This window comes from Kwoniella dendrophila, chromosome 7 (assembly GCF_036810415.1).
Source record: "Kwoniella dendrophila CBS 6074 chromosome 7, complete sequence".
NCBI classification, from domain to species: domain Eukaryota; kingdom Fungi; phylum Basidiomycota; class Tremellomycetes; order Tremellales; family Cryptococcaceae; genus Kwoniella; species Kwoniella dendrophila.
The window spans coordinates 1,023,132-1,049,632 of NC_089482.1; the positions used below are offsets into that span (position 1 = coordinate 1,023,132).

General features: G+C 42.7%; 9 protein-coding genes across 9 annotated transcripts; 4 read left to right on the forward strand and 5 right to left on the reverse strand.

Annotated features, from left to right (window-relative positions):
• Positions 1–5,065: 5,065 nt before the first annotated feature.
• Positions 5,066–8,097, reverse strand: L201_005590 (uncharacterized protein; the record flags this gene model as incomplete). The annotated part of the gene is made up of 13 exons (XM_066221320.1): positions 5,066–5,161; positions 5,225–5,335; positions 5,397–5,553; positions 5,598–5,845; positions 5,890–6,074; positions 6,128–6,174; positions 6,227–6,372; positions 6,425–6,925; positions 6,976–7,055; positions 7,111–7,377; positions 7,711–7,826; positions 7,900–8,008; positions 8,079–8,097. 13 exons carry the CDS (start codon positions 8,095–8,097, stop codon positions 5,066–5,068), a joined length of 2,082 nt encoding a protein of 693 aa, XP_066077417.1.
• A 630-nt stretch (positions 8,098–8,727) lies between these two features.
• Positions 8,728–10,459, forward strand: L201_005591 (uncharacterized protein; the record flags this gene model as incomplete). Its single annotated transcript, XM_066221321.1, has 8 exons — positions 8,728–8,730; positions 8,823–8,888; positions 8,947–9,565; positions 9,743–9,873; positions 9,932–9,986; positions 10,208–10,260; positions 10,320–10,370; positions 10,451–10,459. 8 exons carry the CDS (start codon positions 8,728–8,730, stop codon positions 10,457–10,459), a joined length of 987 nt encoding a protein of 328 aa, XP_066077418.1.
• A 252-nt stretch (positions 10,460–10,711) lies between these two features.
• On the forward strand, positions 10,712–11,576 carry L201_005592 (uncharacterized protein; the record flags this gene model as incomplete). Its single annotated transcript, XM_066221322.1, has 5 exons — positions 10,712–10,761; positions 10,815–10,941; positions 11,051–11,114; positions 11,294–11,325; positions 11,496–11,576. 5 exons carry the CDS (start codon positions 10,712–10,714, stop codon positions 11,574–11,576), a joined length of 354 nt encoding a protein of 117 aa, XP_066077419.1.
• A 27-nt stretch (positions 11,577–11,603) lies between these two features.
• On the reverse strand, positions 11,604–15,611 carry L201_005593 (uncharacterized protein; the record flags this gene model as incomplete). Its single annotated transcript, XM_066221323.1, has 9 exons — positions 11,604–12,911; positions 13,033–13,098; positions 13,141–13,290; positions 13,349–14,110; positions 14,324–14,378; positions 14,544–14,745; positions 14,974–14,991; positions 15,034–15,197; positions 15,463–15,611. The coding sequence occupies 9 exons, from the start codon at positions 15,609–15,611 to the stop codon at positions 11,604–11,606; spliced, it is 2,874 nt and encodes a 957-aa protein (XP_066077420.1).
• Positions 15,612–15,789: 178 nt separating this feature from the next.
• L201_005594 (uncharacterized protein) lies at positions 15,790–17,114 on the forward strand (the record flags this gene model as incomplete). Its single annotated transcript, XM_066221324.1, has 6 exons — positions 15,790–16,027; positions 16,086–16,210; positions 16,412–16,680; positions 16,882–16,966; positions 17,023–17,055; positions 17,103–17,114. 6 exons carry the CDS (start codon positions 15,790–15,792, stop codon positions 17,112–17,114), a joined length of 762 nt encoding a protein of 253 aa, XP_066077421.1.
• A 10-nt stretch (positions 17,115–17,124) lies between these two features.
• L201_005595 (uncharacterized protein) lies at positions 17,125–18,092 on the reverse strand (the record flags this gene model as incomplete). Its single annotated transcript, XM_066221325.1, has 4 exons — positions 17,125–17,369; positions 17,430–17,487; positions 17,583–17,919; positions 17,962–18,092. The coding sequence occupies 4 exons, from the start codon at positions 18,090–18,092 to the stop codon at positions 17,125–17,127; spliced, it is 771 nt and encodes a 256-aa protein (XP_066077422.1).
• Positions 18,093–18,727: 635 nt separating this feature from the next.
• L201_005596 (uncharacterized protein) lies at positions 18,728–19,858 on the forward strand (the record flags this gene model as incomplete). Its single annotated transcript, XM_066221326.1, has 4 exons — positions 18,728–18,809; positions 19,064–19,364; positions 19,472–19,682; positions 19,745–19,858. 4 exons carry the CDS (start codon positions 18,728–18,730, stop codon positions 19,856–19,858), a joined length of 708 nt encoding a protein of 235 aa, XP_066077423.1.
• Positions 19,859–19,926: 68 nt separating this feature from the next.
• L201_005597 (uncharacterized protein) lies at positions 19,927–20,833 on the reverse strand (the record flags this gene model as incomplete). Its single annotated transcript, XM_066221327.1, has 6 exons — positions 19,927–19,962; positions 20,069–20,227; positions 20,270–20,385; positions 20,429–20,513; positions 20,555–20,642; positions 20,700–20,833. The coding sequence occupies 6 exons, from the start codon at positions 20,831–20,833 to the stop codon at positions 19,927–19,929; spliced, it is 618 nt and encodes a 205-aa protein (XP_066077424.1).
• A 526-nt stretch (positions 20,834–21,359) lies between these two features.
• Positions 21,360–26,055, reverse strand: L201_005598 (uncharacterized protein; the record flags this gene model as incomplete). Its single annotated transcript, XM_066221328.1, has 10 exons — positions 21,360–21,614; positions 21,665–21,735; positions 21,904–21,968; positions 22,191–22,214; positions 22,294–22,391; positions 22,433–23,169; positions 23,231–24,704; positions 24,970–25,674; positions 25,727–25,833; positions 26,022–26,055. The coding sequence occupies 10 exons, from the start codon at positions 26,053–26,055 to the stop codon at positions 21,360–21,362; spliced, it is 3,570 nt and encodes a 1,189-aa protein (XP_066077425.1).
• Positions 26,056–26,501: the final 446 nt, after the last annotated feature.

Here is a 26,501-nt window from a genome sequence, read left to right on the forward strand (position 1 = left end):
ACCGCAAGTTTCACTCTGCTAGCAGGACACTTTGGGAGTTGACTAGCGGCGTTTTCTTGCTTTCCCCGCCCGGGTCCATTCATTTGCTCGTTCCGTGGCTTTTCACTTCTTTTGCAAGTCTGTCATGACATATGAGGTAAGAGATGAGACGACCCGATAAAGTTCATGACCTCGGTTCTGCTGATCGAGTATGCCGCAATCCGCGATTGGTGGCTGATAAACTATCGATTGCGCATTTAAAGGAAACCCCTTTCCGTTTGTCAGGAAGCATCAAAACCGATTGATCCTTAAGGAGTTAGGTTTCGTCTCCGCCATTGCCGATGGTCGCTTTTTACATGACGCGACGATTGTCTTCGATCACGACCACCATGTTCCAAAGGACTGACTGTTAAGTTATATTATGCATGTCAAGGAGAAAGAAGTAAAAGATAAAAGAAATAGAATGAAAATTTGATATAAGGGATAAGTTATCTACTAGTACACGTTCTATGTTACGTAATTAACCGGTAATAGAGCATTTAAGCGGCTCATTCCGACACTGACCATATGTTGTAAAGTATGCCCTTTTGAGCTCCTGCTGTTTTGATGAATACCAGCTTTGTTTTTGGATGGATGTATGCTTTCTGCATCTTTTCTCCTGTGATCAAATAAGTGAGCTGACGATCGTTTAGTTTTGACTCCGACTTATCTCTGTCTCTCTTTCGCTTTCTGTCTTTGGGAAATTCCATTGCTCAGACTGACTGAATGTTACGTACTGGTTTACTAAGTAATGGCTGACCTTAGTATACAGTGACGATGATGAATTGGTGATAATGATTAAGATCAAAGTGAATGGACGATGATAATATAGACAACTAGTGATAGTTGTGATGTCGTTAAACATTGCGCTAAATGATATGATCAATGATAATAGCGCTAGCCACTAAGACAAGGATTATAAGTCAAGTCGTTATGACTTATAGTGGTATTGAATGTAACATGTGATGTTACAATAGTATTGGATGTAACTTATGATAATTCATTGATGAGAAGAGAGGGGAAGAAGTTGTCTTCTTACCCTCCTTATATATCTTACAAAAAGGCGGAATTACTAAATAGTTTCTCATTGATTTATAATCTTTCACGTTGATTGATAATCAATCACGTAGATTTGTAATCCTTGATGAATAATCTTTCTCGCAGCTTAGTAATCACTTAGATTACATACTCCTGTGGTACAACGGTTAAGCTTAAGTAATCAACGGTACAGTCGGTACTTGCTTAGTAATCAATTAATAATCAACGGTAACAATGGTAAAGACGGTACAAATATAACTATTGATAAGATAAGATAAGACAGGTTCATAACATTGAATACATGTCTACCTTTCACGTCTTTTTCCGCGGCGTTTTTGTTCTAGTGTGAGCACTATGACTGACATTCAGTGATGTCTTCTCGACCTGGGCAGCATATAATACTCCACCCCTTATACTGCCGGCTTGTCCTGAGTATGGCCTGACAGTTGTCACGACAGGTTGCTTCAATGTGATATGCATCGCATTAGGCTATGAGCGTATCTCCGACTTGTCTAAACTGGATATGTCACGATCCTTTCTGAATCGAGCTTGTTAGACTCAAGAGTTTACGCCTCAGTTATACTGGTGGGAGTGTGATATGATTGACTCCCTTTCAAATATCCCTTAAATGTGTTTGCATCTAAGAGGATCAGCTCTTAGGTGTTGCTTAGATACGTCTAGGAGATAAATTTCATAGGTACAGGTATCAACCGAAAGTACGTTCAGCCTACGACTACAACACCCGATCCGTCCCATACTACTGAACAAAACTTTTGAATTTGTTACAATCCCTCCTAGATGTTTTAACAGTACAGGCAATGAGGAATAATGATCCTACAGCCTAAACTGTGGGACTTTTGGACTTGGTCAAAAGTAACAAGTTATTTATAAAAATGAGTTACCAGGACGTTCAATGCAAGTAATCAGTGACAATCAACTGCAGAAATATTAAGTGTAGATCATCTGTTAGTTGCTGATAAATAGGTTCGCTTTGTATGTTTAGATATTTTACATGGAAAGAGAAATAATATCGCTACCTTTCAAATCACCCAATATGTCATGGCTCAAACATGTTGGATAATTCCGAGGAGCTTCTTGAAATCCTCTTAGTGTCGCTGTCAATATCTTCTAGGCGTTGTTTCGTCTGGAACGAGTATACCCATTGGAATATAACAGAAACCCTAGTGAACTGATTAGGACTCGCATATGACATGATCAATATCATTTGTAACATTGACCCTTCGGTCTGCAATGACTGTCAGGAAACAGGCAATTCGTATGTATGATAGAAGATGTTGAGAATGGATGTGGCTCATGTATGACAATTCAAGCATATATGTAATAAATCGTAAAGTCCAACACGTTGTTGAGTTCGCTAATCAATACAATTTGGAGCATTTGGGTCACAATATGTCAGGACCTGGTCCCAAATATTGTCAAGGATCACTTGTTGTAGACTTCGAAAAACAATATAGACAACAGTGGCGGCAGAATCAAGGCTGTAAGGGCTCATATGGGATCGAGAGAATAACATTCTGATATATCATAATTATAAAGCAAACGACTGTCTATTGAAGACAGGAAGCGAAGCATAATCATGTTTGTGTTCTTCCTTGGAAAATTTTGGACACCATAATTAGAGAAGAATTCCGCAAATACTTTCAGAAAGACAGTTCCTTTTCCCGAAAAATGGTCTCAAAACCATCTGTCCGAATACAGGCGTAGCTGCATCTAGACGTGCTCTATGATGGTGTATTCTGAATTTATCCGGACTAAGAATGCCAGTACATTTAACAGTTAATACCTTTTACCTTGTACCTAATTCTTCTTCTTTCTGAACTTTTCATGATGCGTTCACTTGCATATCGCTTATACCTGACAGAGCTGTTATATCAACAGAGAATGAGCTCCAAACCAGCAGTGTTCCACATCATGCAGATTCATTTCCATATCTCAAAAGTGAGAAACGAAGGCGGGCAGTCCATGTACTGGCTACGCGCTAGGCCCGAGGTACTAGACGGCAAACCTCACAAGTATACATCACAGTGAACACGTTGGGACATGGAATGCCCATCGGACAGGACCGGTCAAGAATGATGAGAACATATGTGATAGTTCCTATCGGATAAGTGCACAACAGAAGGCTTAGCTTTACAAGGAAATGGTAGCACAAATCAGGTCACCGGAAACGATCCTGTTGGACCCTAGAGATCACGCTTTTGCATTGTCACAATGATCTAAGTGGCCTGCGGTGTGAATGTCAAATCATGCAACGAGCCTGCCAGATACAAGCATGAAGTGTCGGTGACCGCTCAGAGGCGCACAAATATTGCTGAGTCTTGAACGAAATCATTGAAAGGAAAGCGAGATACTCATACTATAGAATAGCCAAAAGGCATTGTAGCTTTTCAGGGATTCCGAAGGGCGAATGATATTATTGTATGAACCGATAATAGTAATGTAAAGACAAAGCGCCACAGACAAGACTGTATGCTCTGGCTTTATGCGTGATGTGATGGATTGGGACAATTTTTTTGCAGAAAGAGTTCATGTGGACATAAAACATAAATCCAGATCAACTCTCCCTAGGAATTGCTTGAACATAGAGTACGTGTTGCTGGATTGTATGCCCGGACTGGGTGCTAGACAATAGCCAAAGAGCCCAATTCTAACAAATTCATAATAACAGGTAATTCATAAAGGGCGGCGATATATATAGATATACATACATATATCGTTAGGATATACAACTAGGTTTTGACGGCAAAAGGACATTTGATCAATGATACCGTCTGTCATTTCAGCGATATCTCTAAAATCAACTCTCAACAAAATCCTTAACAAATGAAGGATCACCATATCGGAACATATCGCTCAACGAAATCAAATTACTTCATGATGTGATCACAGTTCTTGTCGAAGCGGTAGTCGACACGACATTTCATCTTTCCTTCTATATCGATTCCTTCACATTAACCTCGCATGTACGACTATGTCGTCATTCCGAGTGCACTATCCAAGTACTCAGAATATTGGAGTGCGTAGTTCCGACAGAGAGGGATCGCTAGGAAGACCAGGCGAGATTAGAAGGCGAGAACAAGACAAAAAAGAGTTAAAACTAAACAACTTAGACCAATTCTTGCAATGACCAGTGCTATCGAACAGACTACATAGCAGCATTCACTTTTACAATCTCGATCAAAAGCGAGTTATTAGATTGGGCAGATATACCAGGGGGAAGCTGGGCGTGCCGCATCTGCATCCTGTTACGATCTGTCCTGGATCAACCTTGTTAGATGCAAGACGAATAGAAAGTTACAAGCTTGAGTATCACTCGTGGGACTTGTGATATGGATGGACAGTGATAAGCAACTCAGATGGATCCGTTGAGTTGCGGCGACAAGTTAAGATTAGGTTGATATGAAAAGTTTGACAAGGTCTTAAGCAAGTAATAGTTTCATTAAGTATTCCAGTGATCAAGTACAAAGATATGGAATGGTATGAATAGATAACTATTGATAATCTGATCCATGAGAAGAAGTGGATTTTAGTCCTCCTGAAAGGGGGTACTTATACCTTTCAAGAGGTCAGATTTGCCACCCAAAATGATCACCTGGTCTACTCTAAGAACAACTTTTCAGAGCGCACCTCTGAGAGATTACTTCTCAAATGCGTCTCAGAGTTGACCTCTCAGATACGTCTCAGATACATCTCTGAAACATATCTCACAGATGTATTTGAGAGTCAACTTCTTACAATCAATTCTTAGAAGCAGCTCTTGGAATTTGACGTGATATACAAAATATGAATTACTTATAATTACTATATAAAACGATCCGGTTCATAACACATGCAGAACAAAAGTGGGTGATCGCCTAGGTACGGGATCTCAACGCTGAAAGACTAGATCTTTGAGGCATGTTTAGGATGTCGGGCATAATGATAATACATCTCGCGCGAACACTGAGTATTATTATATAGTACAAAGGATTACTGAATTGGCAAATCATCAATAAGGACTGTTAACTATGTCACTATGCGATTGCCTGATCTTGCGTGCTGGGGTTGACAGGGAAGCACGAGGTGCAAGCGACGATCGTGTTGGCTAGATGAGATGCGAGACGGGGTGTGAGTTGCATCATTGCTATTTGCATGATCGATCACTTACTTTAGCTAGCTCCTTCTTGTTAGCCATTACGACGTTATGCTCCAATGCAACAATGATATTCTTATCTGCCCCGAACTTGAAATTATCTGCTACAACTCTAGAATCGTATTGCTATACAAATTACACATTCAGCCCATCCCATTTACTTGTAGGTCGCAGCGATCCGGCTTACCTTGATTTGGTAATCATCGATTCTTCCTTGCTTCAATCGACGGAAGTTCCCTATTTGAGTCAGCCAAGCCCTAAATAAGACAAACTTACAGATTACGACATATTTCCCGGTTGAAGTCACGATTGTCTTTTCCGCTTCATTAACGCCTGTGTTGAATCTACAGGGAATTTAGCAAGGTAGCTGAGCATTTGGGTTACTCACCTAGCAGGCGTGAAAGATACCGGATCTTCCATATATGCTATATGTTCGGGTTTGAGCTGCAATCGTCGAGGGATCGGTTTACTATCCGCAGGAAAGCTTCGGTCGAATCCAAGAGAACCCTTGTAGCGACCATCGCCAATTAAGGTGTCTATCAAAAGAAGATATGTTTTACAAGTCGCAACCAGCCATCGACCATCGGCAGATACGTCAACACCTATAATGGGATCCCCTAAGGCGGGTAGAGCAGTCTAATCGAGGGCAGTTAGCGAGGTTGCTAACGATGCCAACTTACTTTAGCATTCTTCCCAATCTGATCAAAGAGTCTGATGTCTCCTTTGTTACTGGCTACCGCCAATCTACCGGATTCGGTTGTTGTCGCAGCAGAGAAATCGTTCTTGGTAGCGTATTGTTTGAATTGACTTTCAACCAGCTTGTTGCCCGACACACGAGGATCAATTCGGAATAGGCCGTTATGAGCTATCAATGCGACGGGATCAGCTTCCCATTTGGAAGGGGAGAGTTATACGTACAATGACCGATGAAAGTTTGTTGAGGATTCATTTGCGCATATTTGGAGCTATGTTATGTCAGCACAGCGTCCAGATGCTAAGGGAAAACATGCTACGCACTCCGGTATGATATTGGTAACGTCTACAGAATCGGAGACTTTCCACTCATCCACGACCTTTCCATATTCCAGGTCCATCCTATAAACGGAATTTTGATTGTTTGGGTCCAAAAGAAGCATATTGCCATCTTGGTTATGTAACATCATCTGAACAAGGGTCAGCTATGGCATGCGAGGAGCGAAGGCGAGTGGAACCTACCTTTCGTGGAGAGAAACTCTTGCCCTCCATGTTTTTGACTCTGTCAATTGCAGTACGGAAGCGTAACTTGTCGTCCTGATGAGCAAAGACACCAATCATATCTCCTCGAGCGACAAAAGACATGTCGTTCTTGTAGCCCACGGCAAGCTGTTGGTTCTTGGAGCCTCGCTCGAAAGCGCCAGCTTCTGATTCCTCTGATTCGGACTGGTAGTCTTCGCGTTCGTCGAAAGAGGCTTCGTTTTCCTCTTCCTCGTCTTCAGAATCATGTCTGGATTCTTCGTCCTCTGGCTCCGCCATCTCTACATCTTCGTAAGCTTCCTGGATATATCGTTGCTCATCCGCCTTAGCTTTCGCATAGTTCATTCGATTCTTTCCTTCCCACATGAAGATGGTGAATTTATCCTTCCATTCGCCGAAAACTTCTTCGTCAAACCTAAGACACCAAGTCATTCCGGGAAGTCCTTCTGTTTCACGGAATGTGAACATGAAAGCGTGATTTGCCTAAAAGAGCGTGTTAATGCTATGCGCTGACAGATGTCCTATATACTCACCATATCAAAGCGAGGGTTCATCTCTGCGTCAATAGGGGCGGAGATGAAAGGCGTTGAGTTGTGACGAACGATTATCCATGCTATACACTGTTGATCAGAAAATAGAAAAGTGGAGGGGAAGGGTCTTCCACCTACTGTCATACTCTCCGTTCGAAGCTAGATCAGCATTCACTTCTTTCTCCTGAATAACGAAGACGTCGGTCTCTGTATCGAACAAATACAACTCGGCCTTCGAGCGATGCAGGACGGGAACATCTTTGAAAGGGTCTTCAGCAACGGGGGTCGTAACAGGTTCAGGTTCGGGCTCATTTTCACAGGATTTTGTAGGAGATGTGATGGATATGATTGGTCTTGAAGTCTTTTCGTCGAATTTGAGTGCCTCTAATTCGGCATCTGTAGCTTCTTCATGGGAACGTTGATATTTCTGACTATTAGCCACGACCGGTTTGTTGATACACTTACTCTTTCGAAAACACAATGGAGGAGTGTCAATTCGAATAAGCTATTCGTAGCTTTGGGAACAGTCTGATTATTAGCTCTAATCGTTAAAAAGTTTGCACTTACCCTACTACTGACAAATTCCCATAAATCTCCCTCATCCCCACTCAAATCCTTCCAAGCGCAAGTAGAATCCCCATCGAGAGTCCCAAATCGAAATTGCAGAGACTGATCCATGAGAAAGACCCTTTCATCGTCGGCTGTCGAATTAGCTCAATCCTAGACTTCGGCACTCACTCTCTGCGTCTTCGTCCAAAAGCTGTTCTTCCCCTTCATCATATGCTCTGGTTACAACTAGCTGATATTGGTATTCAATTCCGGTTCTTCTGATGGTCGCGACGGCATCCGGGAAACTGTGAAACAGCTGGAGTTATTAAAGGTCTTCTCATGGGTAGCATATGAAGTGAATAGGGATTAAAAACTCACATACACTCCCTAGAACCTTTAATACTGTTAGGACGCACAAGGTAGAGTTGACCAGCAGGAATCTGTATAAGTTCGGGATTTGCTGGATTGCCCCACATCTTCCCCAAGACTACAGCAGACATCATTTTGAGCTGTACTTCTCACAATCATCAGACAAAAGGGCAAAAACGAATACTTACGGGACTTGAGCACGAACATGTCTCCTCAATTATATCCTAAACTATGTGAGAGAATAAAGCTTGGTAGTTGATATGATGGTGAAGGCTAAAGGGATATAATATGTCTAACAGTATTTGCAGTTGGTTTGCCTAGAGATAGCTAGATAAGCCTGCTATTAAGGACGATACGTCCGCACTACGAAAGCAGGGCAATAGATGATAGAGGAAGATAGAGTTGACAAAGTATTATAGAGACATAATCTCTCGGTTGTTATTTTGATTGTTGTGAGTGGCAATATGATGATGATGATGATATTTAATATTATATTATTGTGGTAAGACTAACACGCGTCTGACACATGTTAAAAATGTCTACGGAATCAAATGTATCATAGTTCATGGTTCATGGTATCCTCGTCATTAACATCATCTGATCTTTGTTACCGCAAGACGCGTGTTCATCCTTCACTATCCATTTAAATCATTTAAATCATTTAAATCATTTAAACTTTGTATCTATACCAAAGCTTGATTTTATTCCTATAGTCTCTTCAAGTTCATCATCTAGTAACAGTCGACACACTCTACTATCGAGTTGAATAATCGCTTTTCAGAAAGTATAACACTTCCTTGGCTTGAACTCATCTATTAGATATAGGATAATTGCGTCATGGTAAGTTGACTGATTGCTTTCAAAATCTACGTTTGGCAAACATTTTTATGCTTTACATAATGCTACAATTATTGATCAAGCTATAAACATAGGGTCAAGCTCCTTCAAGTGGTGCACCTGGTGGAGGGAAAAGGGACAGCAAAGACAATAAAGATAAAGTAAGTCAATGATTACGATTGAAATGATTGTTCGATTATTCGCTGAGACGTAGACTAGAAATCCAAATGGGAACCGCCTATCCCAACTCGTGTTGGGAAGAAGAAGAAGAGAGGTCCAGATGCATCATCTCGACTTCCAGCAGTATATCCAACAACAAGATGTAAACTCAAAATGCTCAAGATGGAAAGAATCAAAGATTATCTGTTGATGGAAGAAGAGTTTGTCGCTAATCAAGCATCGCAATCTGGTGAAGATCGAACTGCAGCTGATCGCTCACGAGTCGATGAACTCAGAGGGTCTCCTATGGGAGTTGGATCTTTAGAAGAAATTATAGATGATGATCATGCAATCGTCTCAGTCGGTAATGGTCCTGAATACTATGTTGGAATTATGTCTTTTGTCGACAAGGATCTCTTAGAACCTGGGTGTTCAGTCCTTCTCCACCACAAAACACATGCTGTCGTTGGTGTTCTCGCCGATGATACAGATCCAATGGTGTCGGTGATGAAACTCGATAAAGCGCCAACGGAAAGTTATTCCGATATTGGTGGTTTAGAAACACAAATTCAAGAAATCAAGGAATCAGTAGAGCTTCCTTTAACCCACCCGGAGCTGTACGAAGAAATGGGTATCAGACCACCAAAGGGTGTGATCTTATATGGTGTACCGGGTACTGGTAAAACTCTTCTGGCAAAAGCGGTTGCAAATCAAACATCAGCAACTTTCTTACGTATTGTAGGATCAGAGCTTATCCAGAAATATTTGGGTGATGGACCAAAATTAGTACGAGAGCTGTTCAGAGTTGCCGAGGAAAATGCGCCAAGTATCGTGTTTATCGATGAGATCGATGCAGTTGGTACAAAGAGATACGATTCTACATCCGGTGGTGAACGTGAAATTCAAAGAACCATGTTGGAGTTGCTTAATCAATTGGATGGATTTGATACACGTGGAGATGTTAAAGTAATTATGGCTACGAATAGAGTGAGTACACATTAGTTCAGTCAACCAATTATCAGCAGCTCATCTCAGCCTCTTGCAGATTGAATCTCTTGATCCTGCCCTTATCCGTCCTGGCCGAATAGATAGGAAAATTGGTGAGTTATAAATTCTGTCAGTCAGAAGCTGATGTTTCAGAATTTCCCTTGCCTGATACAAAAACCAAACGACATATCTTTAAGCTGCATACTTCACGTATGTCTTTGGCCGATGATGTTGATTTGGAAGAATTGATCATGACAAAAGACGATCTCTCGGGAGCGGATATCAAAGCTGTGTGCAGTGAGTTATTTTCAATCTGAATATAGCTGACAATCAGCCGAGGCCGGTCTTTTGGCATTACGAGAAAGACGTATGCGAGTAACCAAAACCGTAAGTCATACTCATATTTGCAGAATCCGCATAACGCTGACTCGCTATTGTATGTACAGGATTTTACTACCGCCAGAGAGAAGGTTTTGTACAGAAAAGACGAGAACACCGTAAGTCACAACTTGACCGATCAAGCTGACAATGTAGCCTGCTGGTTTGTATCTGTAGACACCGTATTTCATCAGAATAGAAAGCATAAGTCCAGATATACCTATATTCCGTATGCAGCGAGATGGTGCAGCAATCCTATGCATGATCATGAAAGCATTATTTGACACTGAATCTGTTTTGCGCCATTTGCCGCTCACCTCCACTTTTGTATATCGCAATGATCACCTCAAGCTGTTGTATCATGTTGATGTTTTATAATTCAATGAAATACATCCTTTCTCCTTGCGATATTCGTTCATATTTCATATATCTTGAGATAAGCAGCGCTATTCAATACAAGATGTTCGGTAACAACAACTCCAGAGCTCAGACATCGACGGCTACTAGACGGTCAGCATATCTATGCCAATTGACTGACAAGTTGCTGACGTGTAAATCTATAGGTTGATGAAAGAATACCGGGACCTCACCGCAGACCCCCTGCAAGACACTATCACTGCGGGACCTGTATCCGAAGATAACATGCTGGAATGGGAAGCTCTCATACAGGGACCAGAGGGAACACCATATGTAAGTTGACGGTAGCATGGAGTCAGAGCTAATGTCAGGAAGGAGGGATTTTTGCTGCCAAGCTAGTATTTGTGAGTACACTTATCATTCTGACCAAGCTGATGGGCAGCCTGCCGATTATCCTCTCAATCCATTCACGATGACCTTTGATCCCCCATTATTACACCCAAACAGTAAGTTCACGTGGCATTAAAGCAGAGCTGATAAGCAGTTTACCCCAATGGCAACGTTTGTATCTCAATTTTACATCCTCCTGGTGATGATCCTCTTCACTACGAATCGGCATCCGAGCGTTGGTCACCTGTACAAGGTGTGCGAAGTGTCTTACTGAGCGTCCTTAGTATGCTTTCAGAACCAAACATTGAAAGTGGTGCGGATATCGAAGTGAGTCATTCAAATTCAGATCAGTCGGACCTCCATTTCCCGCTGCGAGTCTGAGAAATTTCTTGTATATTATGCACGCGGGGTTGTGTAAAAAAGGACAATGAAAGGACTTGGAAGTGATAGGGCACAAAGCAGGAAGAGAAGGTGCTGACAACCTACGGAATTCATAGTGCTGCAAGCTGTACCGTGATAGTAGACCCGAATTTGAACGTCGGGTCAGAGAACAAGTCAGAAACCTTTTGGGTATATAGCATAACAACATATTACAAATCATGTATTTAATCCGTTTCTTGGTGATAACCTGCCCTACGCATTTCACCTAATCTTCTACGTGCTGCTCCAAGCTCTTTCTCTAATTTAAGAATTTCAACCTGTTGTTCCATTTCTCGAACTTTGAACTCGTGAGATGGCATAGATTTGTAATCGACAGCATCATCATCAGCTTGTTTATTTGAGATAAGTTTGACTTGCTTAACCAAAGCCTTGCAAGCATCGGTGACTGCTTTGGCAGCAAGTTCGAGCCGTTGTTGAGTTTTAGACATCAAAGATGCTTTGACTCGGGAAGCAGCGACAAGTTGAGCGGTAGCGGCGGAAACCTCGTTGGATGCGACGATGAGTTGTTCGAGAGAATGGGTACCAGAGATGACACCGTCAGCACTTTCGATCAAAAGGGCAGTAGCATACGCGACAGCTTTTGCAGCAGAGATAAGGCCTTCAGTCCATCGGTTGTTTCGTTTGTAGAATTGCTGAGTAGTGCTTGAACCTTTGCCTTCCCGTACAATCTCCTCCTGACTTTCGGTCGCAGCTTGAATGAGTCGGCCAATAGCGTTGGTGATGGCAAGAGTTGCTTCTAATATCGCATCGTGAACCTGGACATCAAGGGAAGTGTATTTAGATCCCTTGGGCTGGGCCATGAGGGCTTGAAGTCTTTCTGTTGCTTGTTCGATCGCTCGAGCAGCATTTTGCATTTCTTGTGATACGAGATCACCGATATCACCGTTAGCTTTGGATAATGTTGAGGATTTAGCTTTAGGGATGAATTTTTCGACGGTATCTGACAGTTTGGAGAGGGAGCTTCGGGTTTCGGCGTTATTTCGTAAAGCAGCTTCTTCGCTTTTACCACCTGCAAGCAGTCGGAATGATTGAAGGTTAAGGAAGAATCGATAACCAGAATCACCAGCTTCTTTGGCGACCTTGACCAATTTATCGGAAGCTTCGTCGTTTTCGGCAAATCGAGTGATACCTTTTGAACTGACAAGCGTTTCGGACAAAGCTTGAGCTAATTCATTGGCAGCCTTGATGACATCCACATGACCACCACCGCTTTTTCTTCCAAGGTACAAGTTGAAGATGGAAGCAAATTCTGTAGCGTTGGTCATGGCTTTTTCGATCATTGATAAAGTGTATTCTGGAGTTGCCGTGGTGTTACCGGTCTGCGTAGGAGATTCAAGTTCGTAGATGGCGTCATCGACTTTTTGCATGCAAGCTTGTAAGATGGAGTCGATGATAGCGTTGAGTTCTTTTCGGTGATCGAGAATGAGAGTGTCAACTTGAGCATCGAAGGCTTGGCTAGTATCGCCGGAAGTCTGATTGTAAGCAAAAGCTATTACTATATTCACTCACAAGTCGAAGATCGCTGAGCTCCTTCAAGGTTGAATCCATTCCTTCCTGCATGATGAGAAGCTCTTGTTCTTTTTCCTCAATCACTCTGGACACTTCACCTTCCTTGGCATCGATTTTGTGGAGAAGCTCATCGATTTGCATTTGTTTGGCCTACAAGCATATTAGTAATGTCCGAGCTGTGTATAAACTCACTCTTAGCGAATCTTCAAGCTCAGTAAGTTGACGATTGTATTTAGCCATAACTCCTGAAACTTCAGAACTCTTGTGACGAGAAGCATCTTCGGCTCGTTCGTTGGCAAATGATAAATCACGCTTGAGTCGGTCGATCTCTTCACGATGACTCTGCCAGTCTAGTCAGCGATGAAGTCTCATTTTAAACGTCATTAAGAGAATGACTAACTGATTTCAATCGGTCAAGATCATATCTTGCTCTATCCCTTTCTCTAATCATATCAGCAAGTTCCAAGTTCTTAGTCTTAACATCTCTCTCCATTCGTTCCATCTTGTCAATAGCTTCTTGAGCAGACCCAGCTTTGAGTTGGAAACCCTTAGACTTGTTGAGAAGATCGAGATGTTCACCTCTGAGTTGAGAGTACAGCTTGGCAAGAGCTTCATACTTATTTTTCCATATCTCAATCTGCTTTTGGAGTTGAGCGATTAAATCATCCTTAGCTGACATTTGAGCTCCAACATTAGCACCGATGAGACCAAGTTCACTTTCCAGAGACTTGACTCGACGATCATATTGCTCCAATAACATTTGATCCCTCTCGTACTGACCTCGCATGGCGAGCATTTCTTGCTGAAGTTGACCAACTTGACCTTGTTGCTGTTGGTTGTATTGTTGGTTCATTTGATCTCTAAGCAATTGCTCTTGGGCTTGTCTTTCTCGTTCCTGTTGTAAACGTTGTTGTTCAGCATATTCAGCTTCTTGTCGACGTTTATCGTTTTCTTGTCGCTGTTGTTCTGCCTCTCTTTGAGCGACAAGCGCAGATTGTTTGCGTTCATATTCTTCCAGCATTCGACGTTGTTCATCGATTTCCCCTTGTGTAGCTACAGGAGAGGTTGGACGAGAAGTTTCTTGTCGAGGTTGAGGTTTTTCTGCTGGAGGACGTTCGGGAAGTTCAGGAGCAGTTCCGTTGTCGATGAGATTTGGAGGTTCCTACTCGGTCAGCGATATTTGAAGCGGTAGCGACTTACTTGTCCAAGTTTGGGAACATTGATCAGGCCAGTGAGGTATTTGAGATTACTACACTCATAGTAGAATCGCCTGAGATTGTAATGTTGAGCGTTGTATCGTTCTCGAAGTGGAAGAAGCGCATCCATGGCGTCGGTCCCTGGCACATTAGCTTTGCACAAGGACAGTGAAACTTACTTCTGTGCATCGCTCGGAGCATACTAGTAATGAACTTGTAAATACCGAAACTTTCCTTCACTAATGGTACGAGAGCAGATATTCGGCATTCGTTGTTGGCTGAACCTCGGAAGTGAGCGAATATGAGCTTTTGGAAAGACTCAATTTGGTCTTGAAGAGTCATAAGGTCGGTGATGGTTTCGTAACTGACATCAGTAATGTCCATCATGATGTGACTTACCCTTCATTAGGATCATCGATATTCTTTAAACTGATATATTCTTCGTACTCGAAGAGACCGTTGAATTCGGGATGATGACGGTGGAAACGGAGTTTGGATAAGAGGAACGAGGTGTATGCTTTGATCAGTCCACCATAACCTTTCCCTCCGTCCCCGACTGTACGCCCACACGTCTCAAGCCATCCTGTTTGGGCGTGTGCTTCTTTGATGGTCTAAACGTTAGCTCAGTCCAGCAACAAGATAGACTTACAACAGGATGCCCTTCTTGAAGCAATTTGTGGACAACGATAAGTGCTTTGAAGGTTTGTACCTCATCGGCAAGAATGGGCTGTGTTCTGAGACCATTCCATACGGATAATGAAGAGTGGTAGTCCCAGGTGTAAACGATACATTCTGCCTGTCAGTCATGTTCCGATAGATTCGAACTTACTTCTAACATGTTTCTGTTCTATCGAAATGTCAACGAAAGATCATAATCACTTGAACTTACTTGGGGCAGTTTCCTCTGGACTTGTAGCTTTCTTGATATTCACACTCAGTTCTGATTCAGTCTTATCTTTGTCTACCGGTCTAGTAGGTTGATGGTTGGTACCGCTCGCCGCAGCTCGTACGGAAGGGTGATCATCGTAATCAGCATGATGCCCACGACCAAACCTATGTGATAAGGTTTAGATGAGCAATTTCACTGTGTATGTTCAATCTACTTACATGATGTCTAAGTAGAAGATTCAGTCGCTCAACTACGGAAGTAGCTGTATAACTGTCAAGATTGACTGTTTAGATGTTTATGGTGTGCAATGTGCGATAGGATAGGGGAAGGAGGGCTAAGGTTGTTGTTGTACTGTACCATATATTACCATGACGTTGGCAGATGCACCGGTTGTTACCCTGAGACACAGATCGAAGATTATGTAATCACTCCCATGGGTTCTCCGCTTTAGCTTTAGCTTCTATACAAGCGATGTCCACGTGGGTGTTGTCATCGCTGCTAGCTATTATATTATGATGGATGCTATCATGTTCAGCTCGTCCACTACTTGTCACTTTCGCCTGCTCGTAATCAGGCATGACACAAACAGAATTGATGTGTAGATCATGGTTTAATTAGTAAAAATAGCATCGATATTGACTTTCTACGTTATTACTTGCAGAACCATCTTCCGCTCTCAGTTGTTCACAAGCCTCTTCGGATTTTTGATCATCTCAGTCTCGATAAATTCCTCACCCTCAACCCCAACGTCCATGAATGGCACCATTCGATCTCGATGCCTGCATCGACCGTCTGAAGGACAAACAACTTTTGGGCGAAGCTTTATTGAGGGAAATATGCGAAAAGACCAAAGAAGTATTAATGAGGGAGAGCAATGTGGTTCATGTTCAGTCACCAATAACAGTCGTCGGAGACATTCACGGACAGTTTCACGATTTGGTAGAAATCTTTCGTATCGGAGGAGCAGCCCCGAATACCAACTATTTATTTCTCGGTGAGTTAAACTACCAAACTCTCCTCCCGATCCACTATGGTGTGCTGACGTATACTAGGTGACTATGTTGATCGAGGTTTACATTCTGTTGAAACAATATCTCTTCTTACCTGCCTAAAACTGCGGTATCCCGAACGTATACACCTGATCCGAGGGAACCATGAATCCAGAGCTGTCACACAGGTTGGTTCATCTCTTCTTCATGATTCATGCGTGATGAAAACCTTCAAAAGAGGACTCTGAGATATAGCATCTATGGAGAATAATCCGTTTCTATGGGTCTGAGGTATACTCTTTCGAGGAACCCGGCATGGAAATGGATAGAGAGAACGGAAATCTGATGTGAATTTGCGCGGAGATGACCAACGCTGATACACGTCGTAGACGTATGGCTTCTATTTAGAATGTACTCGCAAATATGGATCTCCAGCTGTATGGCAATACTTCACCGACATGTTCGATTTCCTTACACTAAGTGTAGTCATCGATGATGCTATATTTTGTGTTCATGGTGGTTTAAGTCCGTCAATACATCATATTGATCAGATCAAAATTATAGATAGATTTAGAGAAATCCCTCACGAAGGTCCAATGGCAGATTTGGTTTGGTCAGATCCGGATCCTGAAAAGGAGGATTTTGCGATAAGTCCTCGGTGAGTCAGAACAAATTTGAACCCAGTGCTGATAATCAGAGGTGCTGGTTATACTTTTGGCGCTTCCATCGTCAAGAAATTCTTACACCTAAATGGTATGAACCACGTCCTCCGAGCACATCAGCTGTGCATGGAAGGATATTCCGTTTTGTACAATGATCAACTCAGTACGGTCTGGAGTGCTCCAAACTATTGCTATAGATGTGGAAATATGGCTAGTATACTGGAGGTCTCACCTGGCGGTAGGAGGTATTTCAATGTATTTAGTGCGGCTCCGGAAAATGAGGCAAGTTGATAACAAAGACAGAAACAAGAACGTTATGCTAACATATATACATACAGAGAGATGGGCCCAATCAACAACAACAAATAAAAGTGAGTACTGATCCCGAAAGACATAGGCTGATCGTTAGGCAATCGAGTATTTCTTGTAACTCAGCATTACTATATATCCCATTCTAACGATCCAAACAGATCATCGACCAAACCATAACTCCTTCCACGTATTACTCCTTTTCCCCCATTCATAACGTCTTTTACGTCCGGTAATGTCCATTCTTCTGTAATCTTCCACCTCCTACAGATAAACACCTTAGCTTCCCAGTCACCTCCTCTAACTGGTGTCGTCTTAAAATATAGAGCGAGAGAATCAAAAAACGATTCCTCTAGAGAAAGAGTCCGCGATGTATCTGTATCATATTGTCAGACGCCGAGCATCATCTATTATTGCATGTGCGCGTTCTACTTACAAGATAGTATAACTTCTGGGCCAAACGTTTCATTTTCCGCTGATTGTAATGGGCTTGACTCGGTCAATTGAAGCAAAGTATGCAGAAGAGGGGGATACAAATTGGGAAAATATATCTGCATGTCAGCCATTGATAAAAATCGTCGAAACTCACCAGATCGCACATGAGGATATGCGTGAATGGCTGATACTGCGCAAGATGAGCTTGATCTCCACCCCAAGCTAGAGGCTGAGCAACGACTTGTGCATGTTCACTAGAAGGAGGATTCCATGAATATATTGATTTTTCGCACAGCGGTACGACTTCAGGTAAATCAGTTGTTATGATTAGATCGTTCTTCTTTAGGTATTCGGCAAGATGTAACGATGCAACTGATTGACCTGATCCAAGCTCAATGATACGGCATGTCTCGTCGGTCCCTAAGAGGGAGCAAGGTGGTTCGAATTGTTCTGAAGGGGTAAAGTACTCAAGCAATGGTCTCGTCGCCTCCCTAAGATGGAGTCAGCTAGGCTTGTCACTCGTTCAGCCTTACCAAACACGTCCTGCTATACCATATGTTGCTATAGCGTCCTTCTGTCGATATTGCTCGCGCTCTTCATCTTTAGCATTGGTCAAGATTAGAGGTTGGATGTCAAGATTAGGCGGAAAGTTGGGATCAGACATGGTTACTATATGCATCTACAGCTGAAGGTATTTCGTAAAACAGAATATGAAACAATAACATCCTTTAAACCAAGTTGATATTTGATGATTTGTGAACAGAAGATGTTGCTGAAATGATGTAAGCGATCATATCCTAATGTAAACACGGAGGTGACCGCTGAAAATCTCGGCTGGAATATCAAAATAGATGTTACCTATGGTGTCGTAAGTATCGGCGATTAAAAAACCTGATCGTATCCCCGATTTATGCAGTTACTGCCACATTCAGCTTCACCAGGGATGTCTAGTCGTGCGGTGGAGTGGTCAATCATGTTAGTGGTCTGTATGGTGTATAGACTGTATGGTAGGTAGATTGGTCAGGTAAGGTGGGACCTTTGTATTCTCCGCTTGCTCGCTTGCTTTGCATGTTTGGTTGCTTCCATCATTCACTGTCCACTATCCCTGTCATTGCTCGTTGTCAGTACTACTAGCACTTGCACCTTGGTTGTTGTGTCATTAACAGAAAACCATCAATTCGAGGTTTGTTGTTTTGGCTCCTTCAACCTTCAACAAAAACAAAAAAGGTGAATACCTTCAACCCATCCTTGTTATAACACTCTGTTCAACACAACATACTGACTTTATCAACATTACAGATGGCTCGATCTAAGGAAGTTGCTCCTAACGTTGGCCGACTCTCAAGGTCACAGGTTGCTGCCAAGCGAGGTCTTTTCAAGGGTACGTAGCATTTGGATTTATCAAGCATGAGAATTGTAAGAATGGAAGAGTTGGGAATGTTGAGAAGTGGAGAATAGAGAATGATCAAGAGCAGAAAAACAATAAGGTGGTCATATAGAATTTCGAGGTCATTAAAATGATATATGAAGCTGGAATAGCCCGAACGATCAGGAGATATATGGTGTTGGAGCTTTTAGAACGGTGTATAACAATGTAGATGGATATGTTCTGACTTTGCTTTTTGCGTTTTATAGGAAAAAAGACCTCAACAGCACCTGCCAAAACCGAGTCACCAGCTCACACTGAAAAGACCGTTGGTGGTAAAGCAAACGGAGAGAAACGATTAGTTCCTACCAACAAAGCTTCCAAATACTATCCAGCTGAAGATGTCAAGAAACCTAAAGTTTCCAGAAAATCCGCTGGTAAAACCGCTCTTAGATCATCAATCACTCCAGGTACCGTCCTCATCCTCCTTGCTGGTAGATTCGCTGGTAAAAGAGTTGTCTTCCTTAAACAACTCGATTCTGGTCTTCTTTTAGTCTCTGGTCCATTCAAGTGAGTTTCCCTTCGTTTAACTAGCCAGATTGGGTGTACATAATCGATAATCTTGGAATGTCGGTTTGCTTTATAGATGTATACTAACATAGTCTTCCTTTTCGCAGGATTAACGGTGTACCTCTTCGACGAGTTTCCCAAGCCTACGTTATCGCTACTTCCACCAAAGTCGATATCGCTGGTGTCTCCATCCCTGAAACCGTCAACGACTCCTACTTCGCCAAATCAAAAGCTGCTAAAGGTTCAAAAGAAGGAGAATTCTTCGGTGAAGGTAAAGAAAAGAAAGCATTCCCAGAGGAGAAAAAATCAGAACAAAAGGTGAGTTGTCGGCTGTTGGAATCGTGAATCTGGTAGCAGTATGCTAAATGTTCACATCTTAGTCCGTTGACGCTGCTCTCATCGCTTCTATCAAGAAAGTCGACAACCTCGCCAAATACTTGAAGGCATCTTGGGGTCTTTCCAAAGGTGACCGATTCCACGAACTCAAATTCTAGATAGTTTAGTTTAATGGGATGAGTTATCATATTGGGATGCATGTATTACGCTACGACAATATACAAAGTTACAACCATGGTGCCCAACCGATATACATTGCAGACTGTTAAGTTTGGAGAATAAGATATAGAAGTTATGTCAGCGGAATAAAGGAGATTTGAGCTTACGAGCGAAAGAATTCGTCGATGAGTATGTGGAGAATGACTTACCAAGTTAGCTGGGCTTGTTGCTTCTTTAATCAACGCTTCGACTTGACTGGGCACCGATACTATGGCTCCTTCATCCATTATGCCTAGAAGTTTGGCTTTGATAGGTTTCAGATTTCTGTCTGCGGAAGCTTTGATATCTCGGTCTGACTTGCTTCGCCCCTTTCATGAGTTAGCGGGGTATTGACATTTTCCTTGACTTACACTTTTCATCCATTCTATCAAGGGATCATGGACAAATGCCTCAAGGACACTCATCAACGAGTCACTATTGTTTCGGAGGATGCTCATTGAAATCTCGGCAGCTTTTCGGAAAACACCTATAATACAATTTCAGCTTCGTCCACATTATACTTCGCTCACCTTCGACTCCGGTTACACCTAAAGCATCAACCATATTCTGCGTTAGACGGAAAGGTACCCTTTCTGGTATCTCAAACGTTTTGCCCTATATTGGTCAGCCTATCCTAATTTCACAGTATCACTCACTTTATCGAAGAGACAATTAAGATCGACATGAACTGTATCACCAGAAAGTCCATCGAACAGGATGTTTTCTCCATGGCGATCACCGAGACTGAACAGTTGTTTGTTAGTGGCACAACAAATTCAAGCTTAAGGCAATATAACTTACCCCAAGACATAACCAATCATTGACATTACCGCAAGGGTTCGCCCGTACGCCAGACGACTAGCAAGCCAGGCGGAAGGCTCTGGCCATGTAATCAGGAACCATTCGTGAAAAACGGTAGGCGAATATCTGGGCATGATCTGGTTTTTGTAAGCGCTGATGAGAGGCCCGAAATCCTTTTTATTCTTGCTCCATATTTTTCGAGCACTTTCATTTATCATGTGGATATCGTTGCTCTGCATGTCAGCTATGCACAGCGTTTCATTACTCACATAAATCTTCTTGTTATATCTCGCGTAGCCCTTTTCAAGAATACTCTTCAAGGCATTTGTATTTACGACCCATTCCAACAATCCACATTCCTCGTTGAGCGGCATGACAGCGTACGTGCGAATATCTAACGTCAGCATGATTCCTTTGTATAATGACTTACAGAGCTGTCTTCTTCTCGATTCCGATGCGCTCTTCAGCAATTTGTTAATCATAGAATTGAGATCCATCAACCTTGCATCTTTCCTCAAATCGTCATGAGGCTTGCACAGGAAAGGATACCTTTTCCCATCATTACCCAATAAGACTAGCTTCTTAGGTTTTTGCAAGGATGGCATGATGTCGACTCGGTCGTCAAACCCTAGAAATATCAGCGATGAACTATCAATCTTACTACTCACCTGCGATTGTCACGGGAGTGTAAGGGAACGGATTGTGTGATCTAACTGTATCAGCCGCCGTTGGTAATGTACAGGTTAAAGCGTCCTGTAAAGGCAATATCATCTTTGTTTTTGTTGCATTGACGTAAGGAAAATCGGTGTTTATCGACATTTGGCGCTTTTTCTCGTCAACTTTATCATCGGTAAATCGTAGGAGAATACTTGAGAAGTGAGATGCGTCTTTGATAAGCGTCGCAGCAGTTGGCGTCTAAGGACTTGGTAAACTTAAGGTCTCAATGCTGCTGTCAGAAAACGTACCTTTCCAGAGGCGTGATTGGTGACATCTTGACAGGCGTTTCTTCTTTCTGATCTTTTGGACTGCATGGCACCTACGGTGGGCCACAAAGCTTGTTGTGGGTATTTCACAATGATGCCGGACATCATCTTCTTCAGTATTCTTGATACTTCCGGGTTTGGGTGAACAATCCGGGAGATGATTTGCGGGAGTGCAGTCAAGAACTAGAATGTTAACTCCATTCGGGATTGAATACACTTACTTGATATGTTGGTAAATCGTTCCTGGCGTTCTCCGCCAGCTGATTGATCTTCTTCAGTTGTGCTGCTATCTCCGGAATTCTTAATGTCAGTCACTGCTACTCATAAACAGACTCACTTCTTTGGCTCCTTGATCTCTCCCAAATCTAGCCAAAGAGTAAGCATCCTAGGCATTGTTTGATAGATATATTTCACGCCGTGTAGCAATGCGAGTATATAAAAATGACAAGTGTGATAGTGAAACACCGCCCTAAATGGTTAGCTATATATCAAGGCGTAATCAACTCACATTTGCTCTGGCGTACCATTCAAGCTATCGTAATAATGCCCAAGATGGTAATAAGGGGATTCGGTACTTTCATTAGCTAAGTTACTCCTCTTAGTAAACTCACTTTTCAGATCGACCGATCGCATCTTGATACCTCTCGATGATTTGATTGCTTTCAAATCGGTCCGTCTCGTTCGCCCATTTTGCCACTAGGAGCACGGCCTGCAATCATCAGCAACAAACAGCTTACGGTATGAACTTACCTTTGCTAGCTTCTTTTCCCACGAGAAATCTCTGCATCCGGACGAATCGGTGACCACGTCCTTTTTGAGCAGAGGCTTGAGGGCGTTATCGACGTCTGCTAAGGGTTTATACACACCGCCATGAATCCGGTTCAACTTAGCCAGCTGAACAAAAGCAAATGGTGCATCTATCACTTCCGCTTGCAATACAGCACTATAGGCGGTCTGATCGTAACCGGCCTTCCTAGCAATTTTGGATGTCAAGATCCAGGCGTCTCCAATTTCAGGCTGGAGAAGGGGTGTGTTAATCAAGCTGTAGGCGGTCCTCCTTATACTGAGTAAGGCTTCACGAACTCGGAACGTTGGGGAAGTCAAGTCAAATCTCGATTGTAGAGAGTTGATCAGATCTTGGGTGGTTTTCTGAATCAAAGGGACACGATTATCAACTGAATGCTTTGCTTCAATGTCTTGTTTGGCGTTGTGTATCATTTCTACTTCTCGAATCAGGTGTAGCTGTAATATCGACTCGTATACACTTGCGTATTGCTTTGACGTGATACTTGCCCCTAAGGTTCTTCTCGCGTCTGTTAAGACAGCCTTTAAGTCTTGATGTTCATGAAGCGCTAGGAGTGTTTGACCTATAGCAGGTCCAGCTTTACCAATCTGTTTAACAGTGTCCCAATCGCCAATTATCCAAGCGGCTTCCGCTTCAAACGAAGCAAGATTTTTCGACCACTCTGGATGACGTCTGAGTACACCTAAAATATGCGTTCGCAGAGTATCTAGATATTAGCGAAATAGCGGTTCCAATATACTTACCATAATGTCCCAAATTCCGTAAACATTTTAGCAGGCCAACGTGATAAGTGACATCGTCAGGCGATTGTTGAAGTCGAACTTCCCAACAACTTTGAGCTGAAGTCCATCTTCCGGTACTTTCATGTTCGCGAATTTGATGTTCGAGTGAAGGAGATACCACAAAGGCCGAGACTCCCTCCATACCATCGGGTTCGTCGAGTTCGGAATATATTTGATGAAGACGTTCGAAATATGTTTGTAATTCCGAGTTGTCTCGCTTGTCTTTCCTTAGCTGAATAATCCTTTCTTCGAAACTTCTTAATGCTCTAGCATAAGCTTTACTCTGAAGAGCAGCATTGGCCATCAATTCTGTTTCGATACTAGACAAAACATCTTCTACTATTCTAGTCTGGGTAGTTCTATCACTCTTGCTCATTCGGAACAGCCTTAACCATTTACTGAGATGATCCATAAGGTCGAAGATCACTTGAGCGCTGAGTGTCCGTTTATCAGCCGGACCAGTTGGATTCACTTGTTCCTGAAGAACCGCGTTAATTTCTGACGAGATTTCGTAACGGTAATTGGGTAGACCAGAAAGTAATACGTTGAGAACCAAATGCGGCAAGATGTGGTGAGCGACTGTTACATCTTGATTTTTCAACACGCCGCGGAAAGCACCAAATATAATCTTGCTATCTCTAGTTGAAGGGCCATCACCAGCCATGGACATCACCTTACCGATAAGATCAGTAGTCCATTGTTGCAACCATTCTCTGTACGTAGGGGCTACGGCATAGATTGGATGTGTATAGCTTCGTATTGGACCATCTGAAATCGAAAAACGGGATTCCAACAACGGGGTCAGGGTTTCCAATTGATCTTTAGGTACACTCTGCCATCGATCTCTTATCTTGCTACTGAACTTTTCGTGGGGATTCAGGATCTTTGGAGTAAAACCACAATACTTCAGCAGTTCCTGCATTGCATAAGCAAGGTGGGTTTGGTGTTTGGTATCGTTGGTGGCTCGGTAAGCATCGACTAGTAGATCTCGAATGAGGTGTAAGGCGAAATCCTTTGATTCTTCTTGTTCTGTGAAATTGGCAGCTATCGTCATGGTACCGGAGTCGATTTTGAGCCCAAGTCGATCGGGATCGAGGGCACCGATAATACCCAAACATTCGTAACTCAGATCACGCAATTCTAGGCCTTCGCTATCGCGAGTGACCGCGGAGAGTAGACTAGTCGTGACACGAGCCATGACAGGGTCGAAGGTGTCACCTCGAACCAAAGTTTCTATTTCGGACTGACGGGAGACTAGAAGTGATTTTAATTCGCGTATGGATGCTGTAGCGATGGCGACATTCTTGCTTTCGGCCCTATCCATAACGTTTGTGATGTGTATCTGTATTTTTGCGTTTTTACGTTGCTTGGTCAGTTGAGTAGCTGCGTTGTCCAGTTCTGGTATATCATCCAATCCAACGATCTCATCTAGATACTGGTAATGATGTTTCGCATTATCGGCTATAATGTTGATGATATCTTTTGCGATATTGCGTTCGTGACGATTGAAGTTGTACCAATTAGCGACAAGAACTCCAGTCGTACGGCCAACGAAAGGTCCGACGTCCGAGAACCGCAAAGTGATGATGTAGGTTGACCAAACCTTGAGTGTTTCTTCCCGTAGTTCATTGATACCTAATGTACTTTGCAAACTTGCCATGATCTACAGGTCAGCTCTGTCAAGTTTCATCAGAACTCACCTGAGGGGAGAATCCAGCCATAGAGTCTCCAGCAATTTTAATTAGTGAGCCGAAACTCCTGATGATTTTGCGCTTATATTCCACAGTCTTCTTTCCCTGAACGTCATGCAACATGTCGTTTAACTGCGAGATAACTCCCAGCATTTGCGGTTTGAGAAAGGAGCCAACATCTTGATTTTTGTGCTGATAATTACTGGCTTTCTGTAGTGCGTTCCTGGCGGACTTTCTAATACCTTTGTCTAGATCTCCGAGTTCAACAATTAACATCACGACCAGGTCAACTATACAGGCGGTCATCAAGGATGGAACAGAGATATTAGGTTGAGCACGCGAAGTACCACTTGTCATATCTTGTAAAATGCCAACAAGGAAGTTGAGTGCAGAATCTGTTTGGTCGGGATGCAGGAAGGCTTGAGCCAGCACATGGGCTATGTTGTCCATGAGTAATACACCTAGTCGCTTCTTAACGATACTGGCTGTTTGTTTGAGTGCATCGTTGTTTCGGGACAATACAAGAGCTGGAAGTGTGTGGGTAAGGGTGGTTTCCAGAAAGTTCTGTCTTGTCATACCAATGAATTGCACCGTATCGGCTATCATCTCTAAGCTGCGGTTGATATTCTCGGCTAAAAGGATACTGATAGGTCTGAGATAAGGTGAAATGAGAGTGTATGGTGTCTTTTGATGATATCTGGAAAGACCAAGTAACTGAAGCATGCACATCAGCCTTATGGTTCCTGCTTTATACATTCGTGCTTACCTCGGTGTAAGCCAAACTTCTCAGAGGAGCAGTTTTGGATCCAAGCTGACGAATCAATACCTTCAATATTGAGCAGAGTTGATCTCCACTCGAGTGTCGACCCAAATCTGCAAGTAGCAAGATACTCGTTTCGTTTACTACCAAAGACGGCTTTGACATATGCGATATTCGCTCGATGTATTGACGGCGATTCCGCATCGCGATTTTCAGGTCTGGATGCTCAGATTGTGCCATATATAAGAGAGTAAGGTTTCGACTGCGTTCATCAGCTCAATATTAAGCTCCGGAAACTCACCCTGCCAGTAACCGTATGGGACGTTCTGGAGCATTGAGCGCTTTGTACAGTCTTTCGAGGATCACTTGACGACTGGATAACTGAACACTCGTGACCAGCGCACGAGGCGGAAGATGTTCCATGATCAAAGCAAGAGACCGAAGAGTTGCTATAGTGATCTTTCCTATTTTTATCCATAAGTCTAGCACATCATCCGACAGCTCTTGAGATACAGGCTGCACGTGTTCAGTACAGCCTGCTAGACTACAGATGACTTGAGGAGCTATTTCTGCCAGACCGCTAATGTCACTGATATGTCAGCTTTGCTCTAAATATTCAAAACTCACTCTTTCGAAAGCAATGATGTCAATACATTGCTCTCAATTTGAATATCTGGGATGGCCGTTTTAACGATTGTAAGAGCCCTATCATTCTCCTCAACTCGTTTGCGTTTCCTTGATATATTAGATTGATCCAGCTGAAGTGATTTGCTCAGTTTCT